We start from the raw sequence: 19,157 nt of genomic DNA, 5'->3' as shown, positions 1-19,157 counted from the left end.
GCCTCCGACCGCCCTCAGTGCCCGCTCGTGAGCCGCCCGCGCGGTTCTGGAAACCCTGTGGTGTGGAGGCAGAGAGCGGTCACTTAAAGCAACGCCTTTGGTGGTTTTTGTTCCTGATTAATAGTACTGCCGGCTCCTGCAGTCTGGCCTTGTTTTGCACATCACAGAACCGGTCAGGTTGGAAGGGGCCACAGAGGGTTATCTGGTCCAACTGCCCTGCCCAAGCAGGGTCATCCCAGAGCACGTTGCACAGGGCTGTGTCCCGGCGGTTCTTGAGTATCTCCCGTGAGGGACATTGCACAACTTCTCGTCTTGCTTGCTGCTGTCTTGTATTCTTTCTCCCTTTTAAGTAAGCCTAAGTTAACACATATTTGAATAGTGGCAGATCAGTAGCAGATTCGTGTGTTAATTTTTCAAATATATAATTTTAGGTACAAGAGTCTGCAGCTACATTTAAAGGCTGGTCACAAAGGTGTTTTATTCTATTGACATAGGGATGGACATTATTTGAGCTCTATAATAATAATTGAATATTTTTATATCAATATAAGGAAATTTATACTAAGAAGTCATATTTCCCAAGTATTCTTGACCTAAGGCTGCACTGTTTTAGAAATTAAGCACTCTTATGTGTGATGTCTTTCAGTGAGGTGAATGTTTGCATACTTTTTGGGGAGGGTTGTTTTTGGGTTTCTGTTTTGGGAGGGAGTTGTTTGGTTTTTTTTAGTTTTTGGTTTGGTTTTGGTTGGGGTTTTTTTGTTTGGTTTGGTTTGGTGTTTTTTTTTTTTTTTTGGTCCCGAGATGCTACCATTTTTTATGATTTTATAACTTGCATTTGATTACAGTAAAGTTTCAGTGGCTGCAACTGTTTTACGCGTTGGTCAACTTGTATAATTGCCCTCCAATTACAGTAACTTAATTAAAAATTACAGTAATGTATCAAATACTATTGAATCAATGTAAATACTTACAGATATTTAAACTCTGTGGTTCTTGGGCTTAGGTCGGGTACTTCATTCTTTGTACTTTGAACCCTAGCTTACCTTAAGATTGTTGCTGACCTTTGCAGTGAACACCACCTTCAGGTTCTGCTTTCACCCTTTATTTTCAGAATAAATATGAAATTTTATCTGAAATAAAGGCACTTTTGTGCAAAATAAGCTTGGGTGTTTTTTTGTGCAGCTTCAGGATCTTCTGTAAGAGCCATGCACTTAGCACCAAGGGGTTGCTTCATATGCAGCAGTTCGTTTTCTGAACACAGGTAGGGGGTATTGGATGAAATATTTTTCTTTGCACATTTTATCAGCATGGAAATCTTAATAATCTTTTGACGTCTGTGTTATGTATGGTTGCTTTGCTCGTTCAGGTGCACTTCAGCTGTTGAAGAGGACAAACAAGTAGCCACAGGCAGCAGGTCACGGCTCACTGAGTTCTCCTTGCATTTCCTTAGAGATCCAGCTCAGAGCCTCAGACAGTTCGAAATACTCCCTCTCAAGTGATGTGGATATTAGTCAAGCAATGTAGTTAGTCTTTGTCAGATAATGTCTTTCCCAGAGGCTGTTATCTCTTGGTTTGCCTGTATCAGAACAGAACGTATTCTGAAAAAGCAATGGTCACAGAAAAGTAGGTATAGAGCTCCTTATCTTCAGACATCAGAAGGAAACTCACCTGCTTTCCAGAAGGTTTATCCTGTAGCTCTTGTCAACTGTAAAAGTGGCTGAGCAGCACAGCTGATCTTTTGGAGGAAATTAAAGTGCTTCAGCCAATGAGCATTTCTCTCTGGTGACTGTTTTAATCTTATACTTGTTCCTGAAATGTATGTGGTGTGACAAATAACACAAAGCTCAGTAAGAGATTGCTCTTTGAATCTGTGCTGGCTGTCAAGTGCTTGCATTGATTTGGACATGTGGTTCCTGCTGTAACATGTATGCAGGTGTGTACAGACACAGATGCAGATCCAAAATCAGCTTGTTTTGTTCTCATAGAGCTGTGACAAGAGTACAAGATCTGTACAGGCTAAAGAAAGGTTAGTTGCATTTACCTGGGTAGTGGGGGAGAAAATAGAATCATAGAATGTTTTGGGTTGTAAGGGACCTCATAGGTCATTTAGTTCCAGGGACACCTTCCACTAGACCATGTTTCTCAGAGCCCCATCCAGCCTAATTTTGAACATTTCCAGGGATAGGACATCTGCAACTTCTTTTATATAAAATACATACAGCACTTTGGTAATTTTACAGTGATCTTCTGTTTGTATATTCTCCACCACTGAGATGCTATTTCACTGTCCATTCACTTTTATATTTAACAATTCAGATACCAAAAGTAACAAAAAATGAGCAAGGGTTGATGTGATCTGTCTGTTAGTTCTGTCTTGCAACAGTCTTTCTTATTCCCTAGACTATTGAAGGCGAGAGCTGTGACATCTCTGAAAATATTAAGACCATGTTCCATTCTGCTAGAAATCACACACAGTGAGACAGGATGGACAAGAGAGAGAGTGAGAAAGTGAGAGAGAGAGTTTATTTCAGGGGGTCAGCTAGCTTACATGTGGTAGAGCATGGAATGTGTGGAATTTGGGAGGATTTTAGGGAGTTTCATACCAGGAGGTGTCTATAAATGGAGAAATTAAGCTAAACACATCCTAATAAGGGTGAGAAAGATAGGAAAAAGCTATAAATTTTAACTAACAGGGCCAATGAGCATAGGGGTTACAATCAGCAGATAGCGACAGGGTTAACAATAATTGAAACTGCAGGTTACATAAAGCAGGATTTTTTCTAACAACATTGTTACTAAATTGAATAAACATAACACTTTTATAACATGAAAAGCAGTCTCTGAGAGTAGGAAGTTATCTGTTGTCCAGTAGTTTAGCTGCATTCCAAAGCTTCTTCTCTTCAATTCTCCTTTTCTTCAGAGATTTTTCTCCAGTAAGAATATATTTCTTGTGGTGAACTTCCTACACTAGACAAGCCTGAAAATTAGGATGCTTGCTTTTTTTTTTTTTTAATGGACGTAATTTTTTTAACTGAAACAATTTTTTTTTCATTTAAGTATCATAAGGACAAAAAGTAATGCTGCAACTCACTTTTAAACAGCCAATTTTTTGTTAAGAAACAGAATTGGGGTCATGCTCTAGACTGTGTGCATTTGAATCAGTTTCGGGAATCTGGGTGTGTTTAGGAAGAAGAGAGGGAAGAACTGAATAGCCCAACCAGAGAAGTAGAGTGATTCTACACCTAAAATACATTCCTAGTGCAAAGTGCTTTCAAGTTAGAGGAAGTGTCTAATGATTTTTTTCCCTTTGTTTTAGAGAAGAAGGAAGAAGTGAATGAAAGAACAACAGCTGTTTGTTTCCAGCAGAAATTTGGCCCTGCAGTAAGTACTAGTGAAAGCTCTTATGCCATGTATATGACTTCTAGGCCAGTTCTGTTCTAATTGTCAATACACTTTGGCAGACTGTGGTGAGATTTGAGTAACAGATAGTAAATGGCTTCTTTAAGTCATGTAGAAATGGTATCTCTGGTGGCATCAAAGAATAATTAAAGTGTGCATTAGATTGCACTGCATGCGAGACTGCAGTGGATGTGTACAAATCTGCATCAGTGTGCGTTGGCTGCTGGTTTCAGACCCTGTATCACCCACCAGTAACTGAGGTGAAGGGTCAGTATTACTATTTAGTGAACACTTATTTGGCTTAGGAAAGGAGCAACATGAGGATTTGTTGTGATTTGGAGAGGAAATTGTGTTGGTTTTGCAGGTGTTTGGAACTCCAGAGATGACTGGACCTATTTCTCTTAAATCATGTACAATAAAAAAGCAGACTTGGTAGAATCATGGAATATCCTGAATTGAAAGGGACCCACAAGAAACATTGAATGTGGCTCATAACCCTGAGAATCACACCATGTGTCCAAACGCTTCTTGAACTCCATCAAGTTTGGTGCTGTGACCAGTTCCCAGGGGAGCCTGTTCCAATGCACAACCACTTTCTGGGTGAAGAACCTTTTCCTAATATCCCACCTAAATCTCCCCTTACACAGATTCGTGCCATGTCCTCAGGTCCTATCACTGATCCTCAGAGAAAAAGAGATCAGAAAGGCTTTGTTTAAGAACTTGGAATCAATTATAGATTTATTATTAAATTTAATAGTATTTTTTAGATCCTAAATTAGACCAGCAATACTATAGGGTCCTCCACGCTGTTTTGTCTTGCAGTATCATGGAATGGGATTTGGGCTCTTATTTTGGTAAACCTATTGTAACTACAAAAGAAGAAGCTCTTTCCCACGGGAAGACATGTCTCTGCTTACAGAGGAATCTAACTGTTGCTTTAAAAAGAAGCTGGCTTTTTTATTTCCATTTATGCCTTCTACTCATGTTAAGTGTGCACTACAGGTTGCTTTTCTTAATTGTCTGAAATTTTTTTGTGTCTATGAGAGTAACGGTTTTTTCTTTTATATCTTAGAAAATGAGTTTTCCTTTTTTTCTAAGAGGAACACCTGCTTTATGTAACACTAAGGAATTTACTAGAACCTACTTTGGAGACTTTCTTGGGAAGAGTTCAGGGGAGTCTGTGTTCTTTAGTTATCCATATCCCTGCTAGACCTTTCATTGATGCTTCTAGCTGTGGAATTTCCATCTGTCAGTCTGTAACTGAAACAATGCTGTGTCTTTTTCTCATGGATTAGTATCTGAGATCCACTGCGGTTTTGATCTGTATTTATCTTTTCAAATATGACCAGAAAAATCACAGTTTACTATTTTTCCCTCTGCTTATCATCCTCTGGTGCTATTTATTTTATCCCTGTTTTCTTCATTAGGTGCTGCACCTAAAACAGCAGCGTGTTCTCAGAATAGCAGGAGAAGGTGTTAATTTGTGTCATCATGGAAAACTCTCATGGCCTGAAGTAAGAGACAGATACTTGCCAAAATACGTTACTAAACAGGGGCGTAATTGAGAAACATTTGAGGATTGCCCCGTGTTTAAGACTTACATAACTGTTCTGGTAATGGATATGTTGTCCTTTAAGAGAGATTAAGTATTTCATAAAAGACCTGTTACAGAAAGAATTATATAAGGTAATACAATAATGACTAAACTTGTGTGTAATATATACATTTGTTTATAACAATGCAACAAATTTGGTTGGCATACTTGTATACAGGTAGAGCTATTGCAGTAGTACAGCTGTTGCCTATTAAAAAGCTGCAAGACCTAATCACAATGCCAATATAATTGAAGGTGTAAAATCCATCTAAAGATGATACTGTGCTTTAATAAGCTGTGACTCTCTGAAGAGGAAGAGCCAGAAAGGAGAATAGCTTTATGTGATAGCTCAAAATCATCTTCACTTATTTTTAAATAGATTTAAAAGTGTGTTTATCCAAAGCAAAAAATTGTGTGGGAGTTCATACTTCAGATTTAACTCTTTTATGCAGAAGTGTCCACAAAATGTTTGCTTTGGTATGGCTAAATTGCTTTCAGCTTTGTTAAAAAGCTTTCTGCTTCTGTTAAACCATTATGAATTTGAACATATGCAAAATTTAAATTTTGTGACCTGTTTGAAAGGCTAGGATGGAAGATGATGTCCTTTATTTCTTTGGTAGTGGTCTTTGACAATGAAACAAATGTCATGGGCACAAGAATTTTGTTGGAAGTAAGTCTGTAAAAATGTCACCATAATAGGTGTAGATATTTGTTTTAAGTAGCGTGCTCTTGATATGTCTCAAAATGCTTTTTTTAACCATGTACAGTAGACAACTGTATTGCTCTTTCCAGTTATTGGGAAAGTCTCTGAGCACCTCTGGAAAAAAGAAAACTTGTTTATGAATTACCACTAAGAAAACTAAACCCACTCTTCCCCACATAAGCCTGTACACAGGAGTTTATGGCTTAGGGCAACAGTGCAGTTTCTCCTGCTTGCAAATCCTTTGTTCTTCTGTCCCTCACTCTCTGCAACTGAATTTGTTCTAGATAGTAACAAAGAGGCATGTTTTTCTATTTGATATCTTCCTTCGGGGACCTCAGGCTTTCAAAAATGGATTAAAAATGGTTCTTGAAGATAAAAACATCTTGAAGGTAAGGACACAGGGTGTGTAAGGACATTTGTGGTTGCAGAGGTCCTATACATATATAATAATCTAGCTGCACCAAGAAAATTGCAGTTGGACACAGATTTCCTTGATAGCTCTATTGCTTCAGGTCATACATGACTGCTGCTGTGTCTCACTCTGTCTCTTTCACCAGTACAGTGTCCTTCAGTGTCTTGGATACACAGGTACCCTTCAAACATTCTTGTTGGGAACAAAAGCTTCAACAAGAGAAACTTCAGGGCATTTTCTCAAATAAGCTTTAACATTACTAGAATGTAACAGTTGTTGAACTGTGTAAATGTTGTGGTTTTGTTCTAGATGAAATGAAACAGCAGGCAAGGCTGATAGTGTTATTTAGAACCTTGTGCAGACCCATTTCAAAAGGTAGATAAGATTTAATATTAGCAGCAAGTAAGTCTACTGTGGTAAGATGTGTTAGCTGGTTTTGTTCAAACTTGAACCAACCTGAGGCTACAGTGACTTAACAGGAGCCTGGTCGGATTGGGTTTTATATTATTTGTTATCCTTTCTGCCCTTTCACAAGTGTAGAAACAGATTCAGACCACATGTATCCAGTGCTGGGATCATCCGCAGGGTGAAAGAACAGGCCAGGTTATCACAAAAATCTCTTTCTGCTGGTGCTGGCTCTAGTAGTTGTGGTAGTTAATATGTGACTAACAGGAGAATCAGAGCCTTCTGAGAGAGAATAAAGTAACATAATGGCAATGATCTTCCATAATGGGCACAGATATGTTATACAGTTATGTATGACTTGTCCTTGCATGTATGCTGACTTTTCATTTCATAGATATGACTGCCTATAGTAACCCCTCAAAGCTCTAATCTGGGCTACTTAGGAAGCTTTATAAGGCTGATTAAATATCAGCCCGTGTAAAGTCTTGACTATATGAAAAAGATAGGGCTGAAAATTCCCACCAGTGCTCCCAACTGTACTGGCTAGAACATGTAACTGATGCAGTGGAAATAATTAACCAGAACTATCCACCCTAGGGTCCAAGGTACACAGAATTGCACTCATTGTTTTGTTGTCTTGGTATGAGCTGACACACATGCTTTTTGTGCACTGATAGATCTCTAGGCTTAGAGATACAATTACTCTGATTTGTTGGCCTGAATTCTACTTCTAATGTAAGTAAGCTACTGATGTAGTCTGATTTTGGCCACCCTGTAGTGTGCATGATATTGTGGAATTAAGCTGTCTCATCTACCACTCTCTACTGCTGCAACAAATAAGTGGGAGATAATTCTGAGCAAATTCTCACAGATGCTTTTTGTGAAGCACTTCTTAGAGACATCTTCCCAGTGTTGTTAAAATGGGAACAGGCTGTGTGCACAAGTGAGATTCTGCTCAAAAAAGGCGGCAATGGAGTTTAGAACTCTGGATTACATGGGATCCTGCCTACATAATTTGAAAAATGTTATCCCTGGGTTTGGCCAGTTGCTACAACTGTTTATTCCTTACCATAAGTAAATTAATAAAATTAACACACGATATAGAGGATGGCAGTGTACTGATGTTCACTGTCTTTCCCAGTGATGTTCCTATAGTACTTAAACATCACCTATTGAAGTAACTTTTAATGATAAAGTTTGTGGAAGTTTGATACTATTTCACATTTTACTTCCTTGGGGGTGGGAGATGTGTCCCTGTTGGGCTATAGCACCCTAAAAAAGCTGAATAGTGAGCAGGCAGCTGGCTGCTGTCAGTGCTTATAGACCTAACAGTGCCTTCTGTGGCACTTCTACGCTGCATTAGGAGGCTGGAGCATCCTCACGCTCTGAAATTCTTGCCTGTTGTAAGATGTTGTTGGTTGTATACCTGTCTACTACCAAAAGAAATACCATAATTCTTTCTAGAGGTGCGTGCTGGAAAAAATAAAGAAAATTTGACAGCTTGAGACTGTCCATAAGATAGAAGTCCATGCAAGGTTTAACCATCAAATGTACAAGTGAAGAAGTCACTGTTGCTGTCTGATTCCACAGATCAATGAATATGCACTACTTTTTAGCATGCTGTGGGTTTTCTGCTCTTAAATCCATTAGCATGCATTAGACTTTGGACAAAGAATTTCACAGTGAAAGCTAAAACATTGCTTTCGTCGAGGGAAAGTTTATTCTATAACCTTGTTCATTCAGGTTAGAGTTTTTATTAATCCTGATCACAAAGATGCTTTCATTTCTGTTTAAATATTTAAGTATTTTCTCTTCTTATTTGGAAAGCATTAATTTTTTTTTTCTTTTACTAGAAACTCTCTAACCATCTAGAATATATTTCTACAGATTTGAACATCATCTTTGTTGTGATTTTGAGTAAAGGTAACTGACTGCTTGAGAAGGTCTATCCTGAGGTTTCTCTTCATCTGCATTTTGCCACTGAAAATGAAAAGCTAGAGAAGGTTTTAGTGGTCAGAAGTAGAATACAAAGGACTGTTCAGTAAGAAGTGATGGAAACTTCCTCTTTACCTAGTGATTTATGCTTGTAATCCAGTGAATGTCAGGTCTACCTGGATCTTCTCAAATTTTCTTTTTCTTTTCAGTGAACTCATAGTTTTGAATTGTTCCTTTCTCCACATATGTTTCCTGCCATTTTTCAGCTGGTGGTTGTAGTATTCTTTGGACTGCAGCAATGTAGCCAGTCTATCAGAAATATAGGTTGTCCTAGGTTCTCTGTCCTACCACAGAACAAGGCAGACTTTTGCATTTTCTTCATAGTACCTTCCTACAATCCTATTCCTTAGAAAATCAGTAAATGTATTGGCTTAGCGCTTTCTTCTAGTAGGCTTAGCAAATACATGGCTTTTGTCCTAGAGAAGGCAGTAGTTATCTATTTAACTGGTGCCTTAGGGTCAGCTTTAGCATTATTAAGTCATACCAGGTTCTTTACCTTTGCTATTGGACAGGAATAGATTATTTTTTTTTTCCACCGAAGACTTTAGAGATAAGTTAGGAATGGAGGGGGAGGGAGGTTAGTCTTGGAATTTACCCTCACTATAAGAGGGCCAGTAGAGGCCAATTACAATTCTGTGATCTCTACTGTAGGGGCTGAGCTGGTGCTGCCAAGACTTACGTGGGCAGGTCTAGGTAGCACATGGGCAGCATGTGCCAGAAAGCTCAAACAGTGGCTCTTGCAATAAAATCAGGCTGACCTGTAAACTCATGGTGGTCTTGGTGGGATTGTAGGTATCTGCACTGAGTGTTGGCTTAAGGTTTCTCAGGAGATAGTAGTAAGGACAAAAAGGAGAAGTCAGTGGGAATTTCAGGGGACTTGAATGGGAATCTGGGCTTTTGAGTAGTGGAGGAAGTCAGAAGGGTAGGTTATTCTAATGACAGACAGCTCAGTCTCAGATTTTGACTGTGAATGCAGGTTTTTATTTTTTCCTCTCCATTCCCCTGATGAGTGGATTCTCTTCCAGCATTCCTTTTCCACTGGGCTGTCAGGGCTGTTCCTGCTTTTACTGCAAACAGGTAAAAAGGATGAAACCAGGGTTAGAAACAAGCAAATGCCATGACATGCAGTTGGTGCTGGAAGCTGTTGCCTGCTCTCTTTCTGGCTCTATGTGCTATCAAATATGAGTCTTACTGGCAAAATCAGGTTTGAGGCAAAAGGTTTATGACAACTTACATATTCTTTCGTCATGTTTTCTTTATATTGCATAACTATTTTAGGGTTTGGATAAAAGGCAAAACCATAAGTATCCTTGGAAAGCATCAGTGTATGTTTACTCTTTCCTGGTACTACTCAGCTAGAAGGAGCTGTAGACATATTGTTGTATCCAACATAAAATTAAGTCATTCTTAAAACTTAATTTACCTTTTATGTAACTTAACAGCTTTAAGGAGTCAAATTACTATCTCTGCAACTGTATGCAGTCAAAATGTTGGATAATTTGTTTTGTAGCATACTTTACTTCTAATTTGCATCTCCACTGTCAAACCTCCCCGTTCTTTGCCTTGGGTTAATGGACGTTGGTCATGGCATATTGATCCCTTCCATCAGAGGCTGCTGATGCTCTGCAGTTTTCAGTGACTACAGGTGCCTTCCTTCCACACGGTGTCTGCACATTACAGGAGTGTTTGATGCAGCCCTTGAAGATACCTTCCAAATGGAATGCCATTCTGAAGTGCAGGCAGCAGCTGACTTCAATGAGTGATTCAGTGAAGTACCTTCTGAAGACTCACTTGTGAGCTGTGCTCTGCCCATTTTGAGATGCTTCTCTCAGTTTGCTTTTTTTAAGAGCGTGGCACTAAAAAATGAATTGTGCAGATAAGGACATTTTGTAACAGTGACTTGGGAGACGTGTAAGCTTTAGTTGGCATCAGGGCTGGTATTTCCTAATAGCTCATTTGAAATTGAAGTTTTGAAGAACCACAAAGCTTGTACAATAGAGGATATATACAACTTGGGCGAAAAAATGTTCTGGATATAGTAGTATATTTGACTAATTCTGAAACCTAGTTTCAACAGAGCAAGTTGGTTACAATGAATCCTGAGTCAATCAGACAAAAACAGAACTTTTATTACCAGCACTATTAGAATGAAAAAATACTTGTGTAGTTGAGCAGCATTTGCCAAATCGTTACTCTCTATTGTCCTTGTTTTTGTTAATCTTTCAGATGGGGACAAGCAAGGGAAAACTTGATGGGCCAAGAGCTCCTAAGATTTGGGGAACATAATCTTGATAAATAGGCTATGTCATATGAAAGGGACCTACACTGAGCATCTAGTCCAACCAGCTCTTCCTTCATACTGGTCTTGTAACTTCCACAGTAAATATGAGTGGTTTTGCACTGCCTGTTCATAGAATTAAAATCTTTCTCAAAAGCCTGGATTAAATGCTATTTAATATTGCTATAAAAGCTACTCACTGAAACCTGTAATTTGAACACAGCATTATTTTTATGTAAGTTTTAGAATTCAATAGTGTCTCTCAAAATTTCTATTTTGAGAACTCTGTATGGCAAATCTAAGCTGAATGACATGCCTTCCTTAGTTTATCATCCTATTGCTCTGAAGACTAAAAGTGGAAAATGACTGTGTAATATTAGTGTAATAAGTATGCCAGTGTAAACCATTCTGTACTGATAGTTTTGCTCAGGGTATCACGGTCACGCATTTAACTGGCACTTATTTTCATGTTCTTCTAGTTTCAGTTGTGATTGCTGAAGATGTTACTATCATGGGAGGGTGGGTTTTTTTCCATTTAGATCTTTTAGCTCAGCTCCAAGGAATCCAACCTAGTTTCAGAGACAGATGAGAGACAACTAGCATTAAACACTGGAATAGGTGTGTTTTGGTTTTTAGTTTGTGTTTTTGTTGGTTGTTTGTTTGTTTTGGGGGTTTTTTTGTTGGGTTTTTGTGGTTTTTTTAAGGAAGCAATCTCTCCTTCCAAGCTTCTGCTTCTCTAATCACCACAGGTTTGTACTCAGATGGCCCCAGAAGCTGAAAGCATGCAGTAGCACTGAAAGTAAAGATCAGCATCAGGAAATATGTTGTAAACTGCAGAAGAATGTGATAATAAGCTTTGTTAAATTTTTTTTTACTTTAATAACTGTCCTGGTTTTGGCTGGGAGAGAGTACACTTTCTACTTAGGAACTGGTACAGTGCTGTATTTTTTGGATTTGGTATGAGAACACACTGATGTTTTGGTTGCTGCTTACCCTAAGCCAAGGACTTTTCAGTTTTCCATGCTCTGCCAGTGAGGAGGTGCACAAAAAGCTGTGAGGAAGCATGGCCAGGACAGGTGATCCAAACTGGCCAAAGGGATATTCCATACCATAGAACATCATACCCAGTATTTAAACTGGAGGAGTTACCTGGAAGGGGGCCGATCGCTGCTTGGGGATGGGGTATTGTGCAGCACTTGTTTCTTTTGGGTTTTATTCCTCTCTTACCCTCTCCTTACCATTACTATTATCATTAGCATATATTATTGTTGTTGTTATCATTATTATTATTATTATGTTTTGTTTCAATTATTAAACTTTTTTTATCTCAACCCACGGGGTTTACCTTTTCTTTTCAATTCTCCTCCCTTCTGTGAGGGGGTCTGAGGGGAGTGAGCACATGGCTGCATGGTATATAATTGGTGGCTGGAATTAAACCGTAACAATAACTGTTTTCATTTGCATTGGCATATACAGGAGAATCCTGACATATGGTTCTTGAGACCCTTTCCAGCTTGTCTGCTTAAAGCACTGGTTCTGAATGCCGTGCACCTCCTGTTGCTCCACTCATCTCTAATGGATAATTTGATGTGTGATCTATCAGCTGTATTAGATGGTTATTTTAATGCTTATTGGACTGTCCTGGAGATCACCTTGTGAGCACAAAGGTGGGTATGTCTCTGTTTGTTTCTCTGGCAGTGATTTGCTCTAAGGCTCTAATGGATAAACTCTGGAGGACCGAGCTACAGCAGCTTCCTTTTCGCAGCACTTACACCCTCCTGTATGCTACATACCTTGTTTCCTGCATGCTGCAGCAGAAGTGATGGTGTCTGTATCTACCTAGCTCCATTTGGTATTAGTTCTTGAGCAGAATCCACCTCAAGTTAGCCTAGAGGATGGTGAGTCGCAGCTGCTAAAGCATGGGCACAGTCACCTGTGCCTTCTGTTTGCTCTCCTTGGAGCCTGAGAGCGTCTGGGCTCAACAGGGGCAGTGTACATGTGAGGACATGAAGAGTGACAGGCAGGTGTGAAGTGTTGGTACCTGGAGCTGACGGGGTTGCTTTGTTTTGGCAAAAAATGTTTAGTCCCCACATCTTGTTCTATTTTTCTGCAAATCTGTAATTTTTACTGCTGAGCTGTTTTGCACACACTGGGTGTTTCTGAGTAACGTTTGTTAACCAAAGATTTTTATTTCTGTAAAAGCATCACTGAGTTATCTGGTCTTCCTAATTTATTCTCACTTTTGTTATTTAAAAGTAACATTTTTCATCTTTCATAACATAGAACCATTAGTACTGCATGCCTTGGAGTAGCTGGATGGTGGACACTTCTGTAATTGTTTATTAATTTTCAATGCAGGAAATGCAGGAAATGAGATTTTTGGTGAAGGAGCTTGACTTCTTGCACTGCTGGAAAGAACAGGTCCATGCAAAACAAACAAGCAGCAGTATTGGTGTGGCTTTTCTCTGCCTTCTCAATGAAATAATCTTATGAGGGCTTGCAGAAACTATGTAAGATATTGTTGGTATTAAATTTGGGTGCAAAGTGCATGGTCAAACATCCTCATTCATCACAAAGAGACTGAACTAACATGATTAAATCCTTTTAGTGCCTCATTTTTGCAGTTGTAAATGTCTTGAAATATTTATTAGGGAAAAAGAATGAAGTTCTATCTTCACGAAAGAAACTGTGGTTTGTTTTTTTTTTTTTCCACTGGTTTAACAAAGCACTGAAGCACAGACTTGAATCCTTTGGGAGTTACTTAAGAGCTCAGAGCAGTAAATCCCATTACTGAGGATTTAGGAAAAGATTAGATAACACAAGAGATCGTAGCTGCTTCACAGATACAAAAGAAGAGGTCATATCTGAAAACCTTTTCTCTTTAGAGGAAAGCTGCCAAAAAAAGAAGGTTGTTCATAGTTCATGAAAAAAAAATGAGCTGGACATGTGAATTTCCAATGTGCAGTGCATGCAAAAGTAGGCATGACACAAGGGAAAAGAACAGACTGTTAAAGTGAAGAGTACAAATTCTGTTTTGCTTTGGGCTACTTGCTTGTAGAATTCTTAAAGTGGTATTCAGGTTGTTGAAGACAATACCTTTGTAAATCTATTTATTCCGTAAGATTAGCCAGGGAATTAATTCGATCCTGAGTATTTCAAATGCCATTTTGAAGATCCATTTAATATAACATCTGGTAATCGTACTTCTTGCATTTTAAAGCTGTTGCCTTCTGAAGCAACTGCTTTAGAATTCTAGTACAGGGAGTAAAAGTAGCAATTTTCATCATAATTTCACTGTTAATCATTTTCTGTTGTTTATCTCATAAAAGTTTCTTCTGCTTCATTTAAATCTGCTTGCAATACATATTTAAATGCAAAATATGTAGTGTGATATAGTTAAATCTTGTCTATTACTTCTGTTTCTTCACTCAGTAAGTAAAAAAGTTAAGGGAATCCTTTGCAAGTTGATGAGTTCAGCTAAATCCATTTTAAGACAAGAAGGAAAAAAACACAAACCTTTAGTTTCTGCAACTTCTAGGTTTTCTGGCTAAGTCTGTCTTATTTCCTTAAATCAAAAAATCTTTATCCAGATCTGATTTCAGAATAAAGTAATAGTCAAAATACTTACACCCCCCTCCCCCCCCATTTATTGTAGTGCTTTTTCATGGTTATTTAGAAGTTTATGCACCACTACATTGTGCCTTCTGTACACTTTGTGGAGCAACATATGAAAGTTACCTGGAAAAGGCTTTCGGTGGGCTATTTTGCTTTTTACAGTGACCGGTTACAATTTACACTTGTGCTCCTCCTCAGGCTCTTGGTGAACAGCAGTCTCGTGCAATGAGCTTGACTTCACTTTGGAGCTAGTCTCAAACAACAGCAACACGGGACTCCCTGTGCTTGATTACTGTGTTCTCCAGATGGGATCTGTTGCAGTTCCAATGCTACTGCAGCATTGTAGTGGATCTCCTTGGATTCTGATACCTGCACCAGGGAAAAATGTTGGAAACTTGAAGTATGTTATCTACTATGCTCTCTCCTTTCTGGAGAACTGGGGGAGAGACCTCTTTTGCTGAAGCAGTACTGCAGCAAAGCTGAAGATAATAAATGCTCCAGCTGCTAAATTGGAAGGGGGACATCACTCCTGAGTGAACAGGAACCATCTGTGGTACATCAAGCCCTTATCTGAAAGTTGTGGAAGTCACTAGGCAAGAGAGTCTCCAAGTTACCATGGCTTCTTTGATTTATAGGCACTTGGAAAAGATGACCAGATCAGGAAACTAACTTTCGTTACTCCAGGTAAGGAAGCTTCTCCTGGGTACTTCTCTGTTCTTCTTTAGTTTCTGGACTGTGCTGTCTGAGCAGAACCACCAGCTCTTCAGCCTTTTGAAAAAGGTAAAGTTAATTACGGAGATATGTCTTCTACTGTACCTCTGGGCTACAGAGAGGTTTGAGTATGTCCTGCCTGACTGGAGCAATGAACAGAGCTGTGCTTCCCTGGGCTGCTCTTGTTTCCTCTGGTCTTATTGATGACATCATGTCACACAGAAGAATGCTTTTTTTTTAAATTCTCCCATTCCCCCAAACTTATGACATGTAAACTATACTTACAAAACAAGTGCAGATGCAGTTTCAATCATGAGACTTCATTAAAAATCAAGTACTGAAGCTGGATGGGTTACAGTCACACTCCTTCCCATCTCTAGCTTTCACATGTTGAATCTCAGCTCCTGGATCAGGGTTTACAACACTGAACTTCAGCTTTGACTAGCATGGAAACATCCACCTAATCTTTCCCAGCTCACTGCCACATCCAGTTCATAATGCCAACAGATTTTGTGTGTAATAACAGCAGCAGGATATACATGATAAAAAAGATGCTTTAGCTTTCCAGTCTGAGGTGCCTGTAAATCAAATAAAGCTGAGTAACAACCAGTAATGACTACTGGAGCAGTTACCTACTCTCTCATTCTCTTGTCTAGTCAGGATATTCAACCTATGGAAGCAGATCAGAACCAGATTCTCTTTTTTCTCCTCTTGGAAATAGCAGCAAGCGAAAGTGAATATGCATAATCATGGAGTAAAAGCCAATCCTGTTCACTTGCCCTTATGGATCAATGCATCCCCTGAGAGCTGGGGAAAGACAAATGTGAATAAGGCTGATGAATGTAATTGTCACCACTCTTTCTTGGGCTCTCTGTGCCCAGCCGCTGCAGTCAGTTTTCCATGTGCATATCTTGTTCCTCCCTGATAAGTTTCTGTATCCTCTAACAGGCCCCCATTAGTGGCAAAATACCAGAATCACTTTTTGGCTAAATGCACAGCTCCTACTAGGGCCAGATCATCCTTGTGGCCTTCAACATATTCAGGAATGCTTGATTACAGACTTATGCATAATTGCATGTGTCTAACTTATTAGCACTGGCAAAGTACTGCCAGTTGTCCACAGCAGCCACAAATAATAATGCAACACTCTTGCTGATGTAGGAGAGAATGAAAAAAAAAACCAACCAAACAAACAAAAAACCAAAACAAAACAGAGAAAACAAAATAAAAAGGAAATAAAAAGAAAGGCATCTCATTTCTCCCAATGGTTTAGGAAATGTATGTTGACATTTTCTGTGGTTTCTTTGTCATCACCTGCAATTGGTAGTTCCGTCTTCTGAATAGTGGGCACACCCTCATAAGCAACTGACGTTTTACCCACAAACCAGATGCAAAGCAGTAACCTCTGATAATCAGCACTTTTTTATCGAAACCCTCACTTCCCTCTTCAGCATTTTTCAAAAACTGATAATCCTCCTTGCTGCTGAGGGGAAGAACCCAACACAAACTTCTCACTCTGAATGTCTCTGCAGTTTCCTGCACTTTTGGCATAACTGTCTGCTAGCAGTAGTTCTTCTTGTGGATGCAGGCCCCCAGTAAAATGGGTGTCTGTGGCTCTGCAACTGTCACTAGGAAAGAGCTAGTAAAGGAGCTACATGTGCTACAGTTCTAACTCTCCTCGTAGATTCATACTGAGTGTTGTTAGGTACTTGGAAATGCAGACATGTTCTCATGTTTAGGACTTAAATTCAAAGAAGCAAACACAGCCTGGGAACCCATCAGTGTAGAGAAGCAAATGTTCTAGAAGTGTAGAGCCTTCTTGTTCAAGTGGTGATAGTTCACACTCAGAACTCTAGGATACCACAGAGCATACCCTGCAGAGTTGATTTCCCCAATGCACTTAAGGTAAAGCTGCAGTAGACAAAGTGCAGTGCAGCATAGTATACCAGACAACACATTCATGACATGTGATGGCATAAACTCTGTTGTTTAAATATTTCTCCTGAACTAGAAGTTTTCTCAATTGGCAGGTGAGTTGGGACTACACACAATGCATATTAATCTTTATGAACATACAGCCTGAATTTTCTGCAACTTGGATTTAAATGGCTTGGGGCATGGATTACCCCTCACTGTAGGGTACAGCAGCAGTTAGGAAGATGGACATGCAGCATTCTGGTTACACTGAACTGACAGTGAGATGTTTTCAAGTAAGTGCTGCCTCTGCTTTTTTCTGTAATCCTGTCTAAATTATTCATCCTTCCTCTGGATCTGTGCAAATTTTTAAACACAGGTTTGTGAGGCATGGCTTCCCTTTGTAGACATTGTGGTAATTCTTTTCCACTGCATCACACATGTATATCTACTGATCTGTTATTAGTGTTTCTACCAATGTGCTTATACAGACATCTGACTTACCGGCATGTTGTTTCCCCTGTCTTTCTTGAGACCTTTAAACATTTACCAAGTTCCATCCCTGGCTATCAAGGCAGGTTTTAAGCAAGATACTATAGTTATCTGGCTAGTTCATCTTCCACTGTTCAGGAATTTTAGGTGAAATCCACCATGTTATTCGGATTTCAAGTATCGGTTTTAAACATTTATGGACAATCTGAAACCAGTTTTTGAAACATAATGAATAGGTTTGGTATGGGAATCTCCATTTTCATGCTGAATGAAGAAAAAAAAGTGTTATTTACAGTGTTGCGTTTGCATTCTTATCATCATTGTTTGTTGGTTGACATTTTGTGCTCTTCTCATGTTTGCAGATATCTTTTTATTAGTTGTTATATTTTTTAAAAATATTATCAAACATAGTCTGTCCCACCCTTTGTTTTTTTCTGTACCTTCATCCTTACTATTTTTTTACATGGATGTGGCATTGCTTTCCTGTTGGGATTCTTACTTCATAGTCTGTTCCTCTAACCTATAGTCCTGCCAGTTTCCTTTCACTGTTCCTGTGCCCTTTTGCTGTGTTTGTTAGGTAATGTTTACTCTTATGCTGCCTGTATGTTATCTTGAAGTTATTTCCATATTACCTGCTAGGACTGAATTTGCTTGGCTGCCTCTTACTCCTTTTTATCAAGTTTCCTTATTTCTGTAGTTCCCCTTTCTACAGCAGAACTCAACTGAGAATTTTCTTGCTGTTTCTACAAACCATGAACATGGCAGTCCTTATTAAGCTTATTAACAGCTCCTTGGATTTAGTATTTTGAACAGTGCACTGCTCAAGGCCAAATCAAAGAGGGTATGTCTCTTCACACACTTCCTAAGCCGTTTCATCGATTTGTTAACTATGTTGGCTTTTGTCCACATAAGGGTTGGGTTTTTTTACTGATAGAATAGAGTATCATGTTTTTAAATAAAAAGCTGGGACAGCTGCCTTTGCAGTGGTTCCTATAAGCAAACATGAACTGGTTATGCTTCTTTTGGGGTTTACAATTTCATAGTGCAAAAGGTTTCTCAGGAGAAATCTGAAAACCCATATGTGAAGTATTACTTAAAATCTTGAAGATCTTCATAATAAAGTAAACAATAAATGGAAGCCTAGTGTTTTTTTCCTTTGGGTTGCCTTTAAAAGAAAATCTGGGGGACATGCAACTGTTTTTCTCTTAAGGTCTCCCATTTGTATGAACAGAAGTTGATAAATTCTACAGATCTAAAGAGATGATTGTTGTGTTCCATTATAGGGGGAACTCTTCCCTGGTTCTAACAAAAGTATAGTATGTATTGGTTCGAGTTTTTTCTGTTTCTTTTCCTCTTTCCTTATTAGCCCACTTGCATGGAGCTGCCAGAGGAGTTGTATCAGCTGGCAGACATCCAGAAGCTGTGAAGGGAGAAAGCAATAAAAGACTACAGGATGAATGAGAATGGTCTTTTGGTGAGACCAGCCATGGAATTTAGAAGAGAGAAAAAAATCCACAGAAGGATGGAAACTCCAGATATGACTGGGATTGATTTCCCACAAATAAAGCAGGCTCTCAAATCACATCCTTCAACAATCAGGATGTACTTTGTCAAAGAAGAGCTTGAAAATCAAAGTCGT

General features: G+C 39.0%; 1 protein-coding gene across 1 annotated transcript; it reads left to right on the top strand.

Moving 5' to 3' along the window:
• The first annotated feature begins 635 nt into the window (after positions 1–635).
• Positions 636–19,144, top strand: EXD1 (exonuclease 3'-5' domain containing 1). The gene is given in 11 exon segments (XM_027887915.1): positions 636–650; positions 1,402–1,495; positions 3,317–3,381; positions 4,827–4,913; positions 5,981–6,085; positions 6,209–6,284; positions 10,118–10,275; positions 12,263–12,416; positions 12,419–12,453; positions 18,885–19,016; positions 19,019–19,144. Coding segments are annotated over 11 exon segments (1,047 nt in total).
• Positions 19,145–19,157: the final 13 nt, after the last annotated feature.

This window comes from Empidonax traillii, unplaced genomic scaffold (genome assembly GCF_003031625.1).
Source record: "Empidonax traillii isolate 1590-97213 ecotype Southwest subspecies unplaced genomic scaffold, ASM303162v1 scaffold11:size2795301, whole genome shotgun sequence".
Classification (NCBI taxonomy): Eukaryota; Metazoa; Chordata; class Aves; order Passeriformes; family Tyrannidae; genus Empidonax; species Empidonax traillii.
This window is presented reverse-complemented; position numbering and strand designations above follow the sequence as displayed.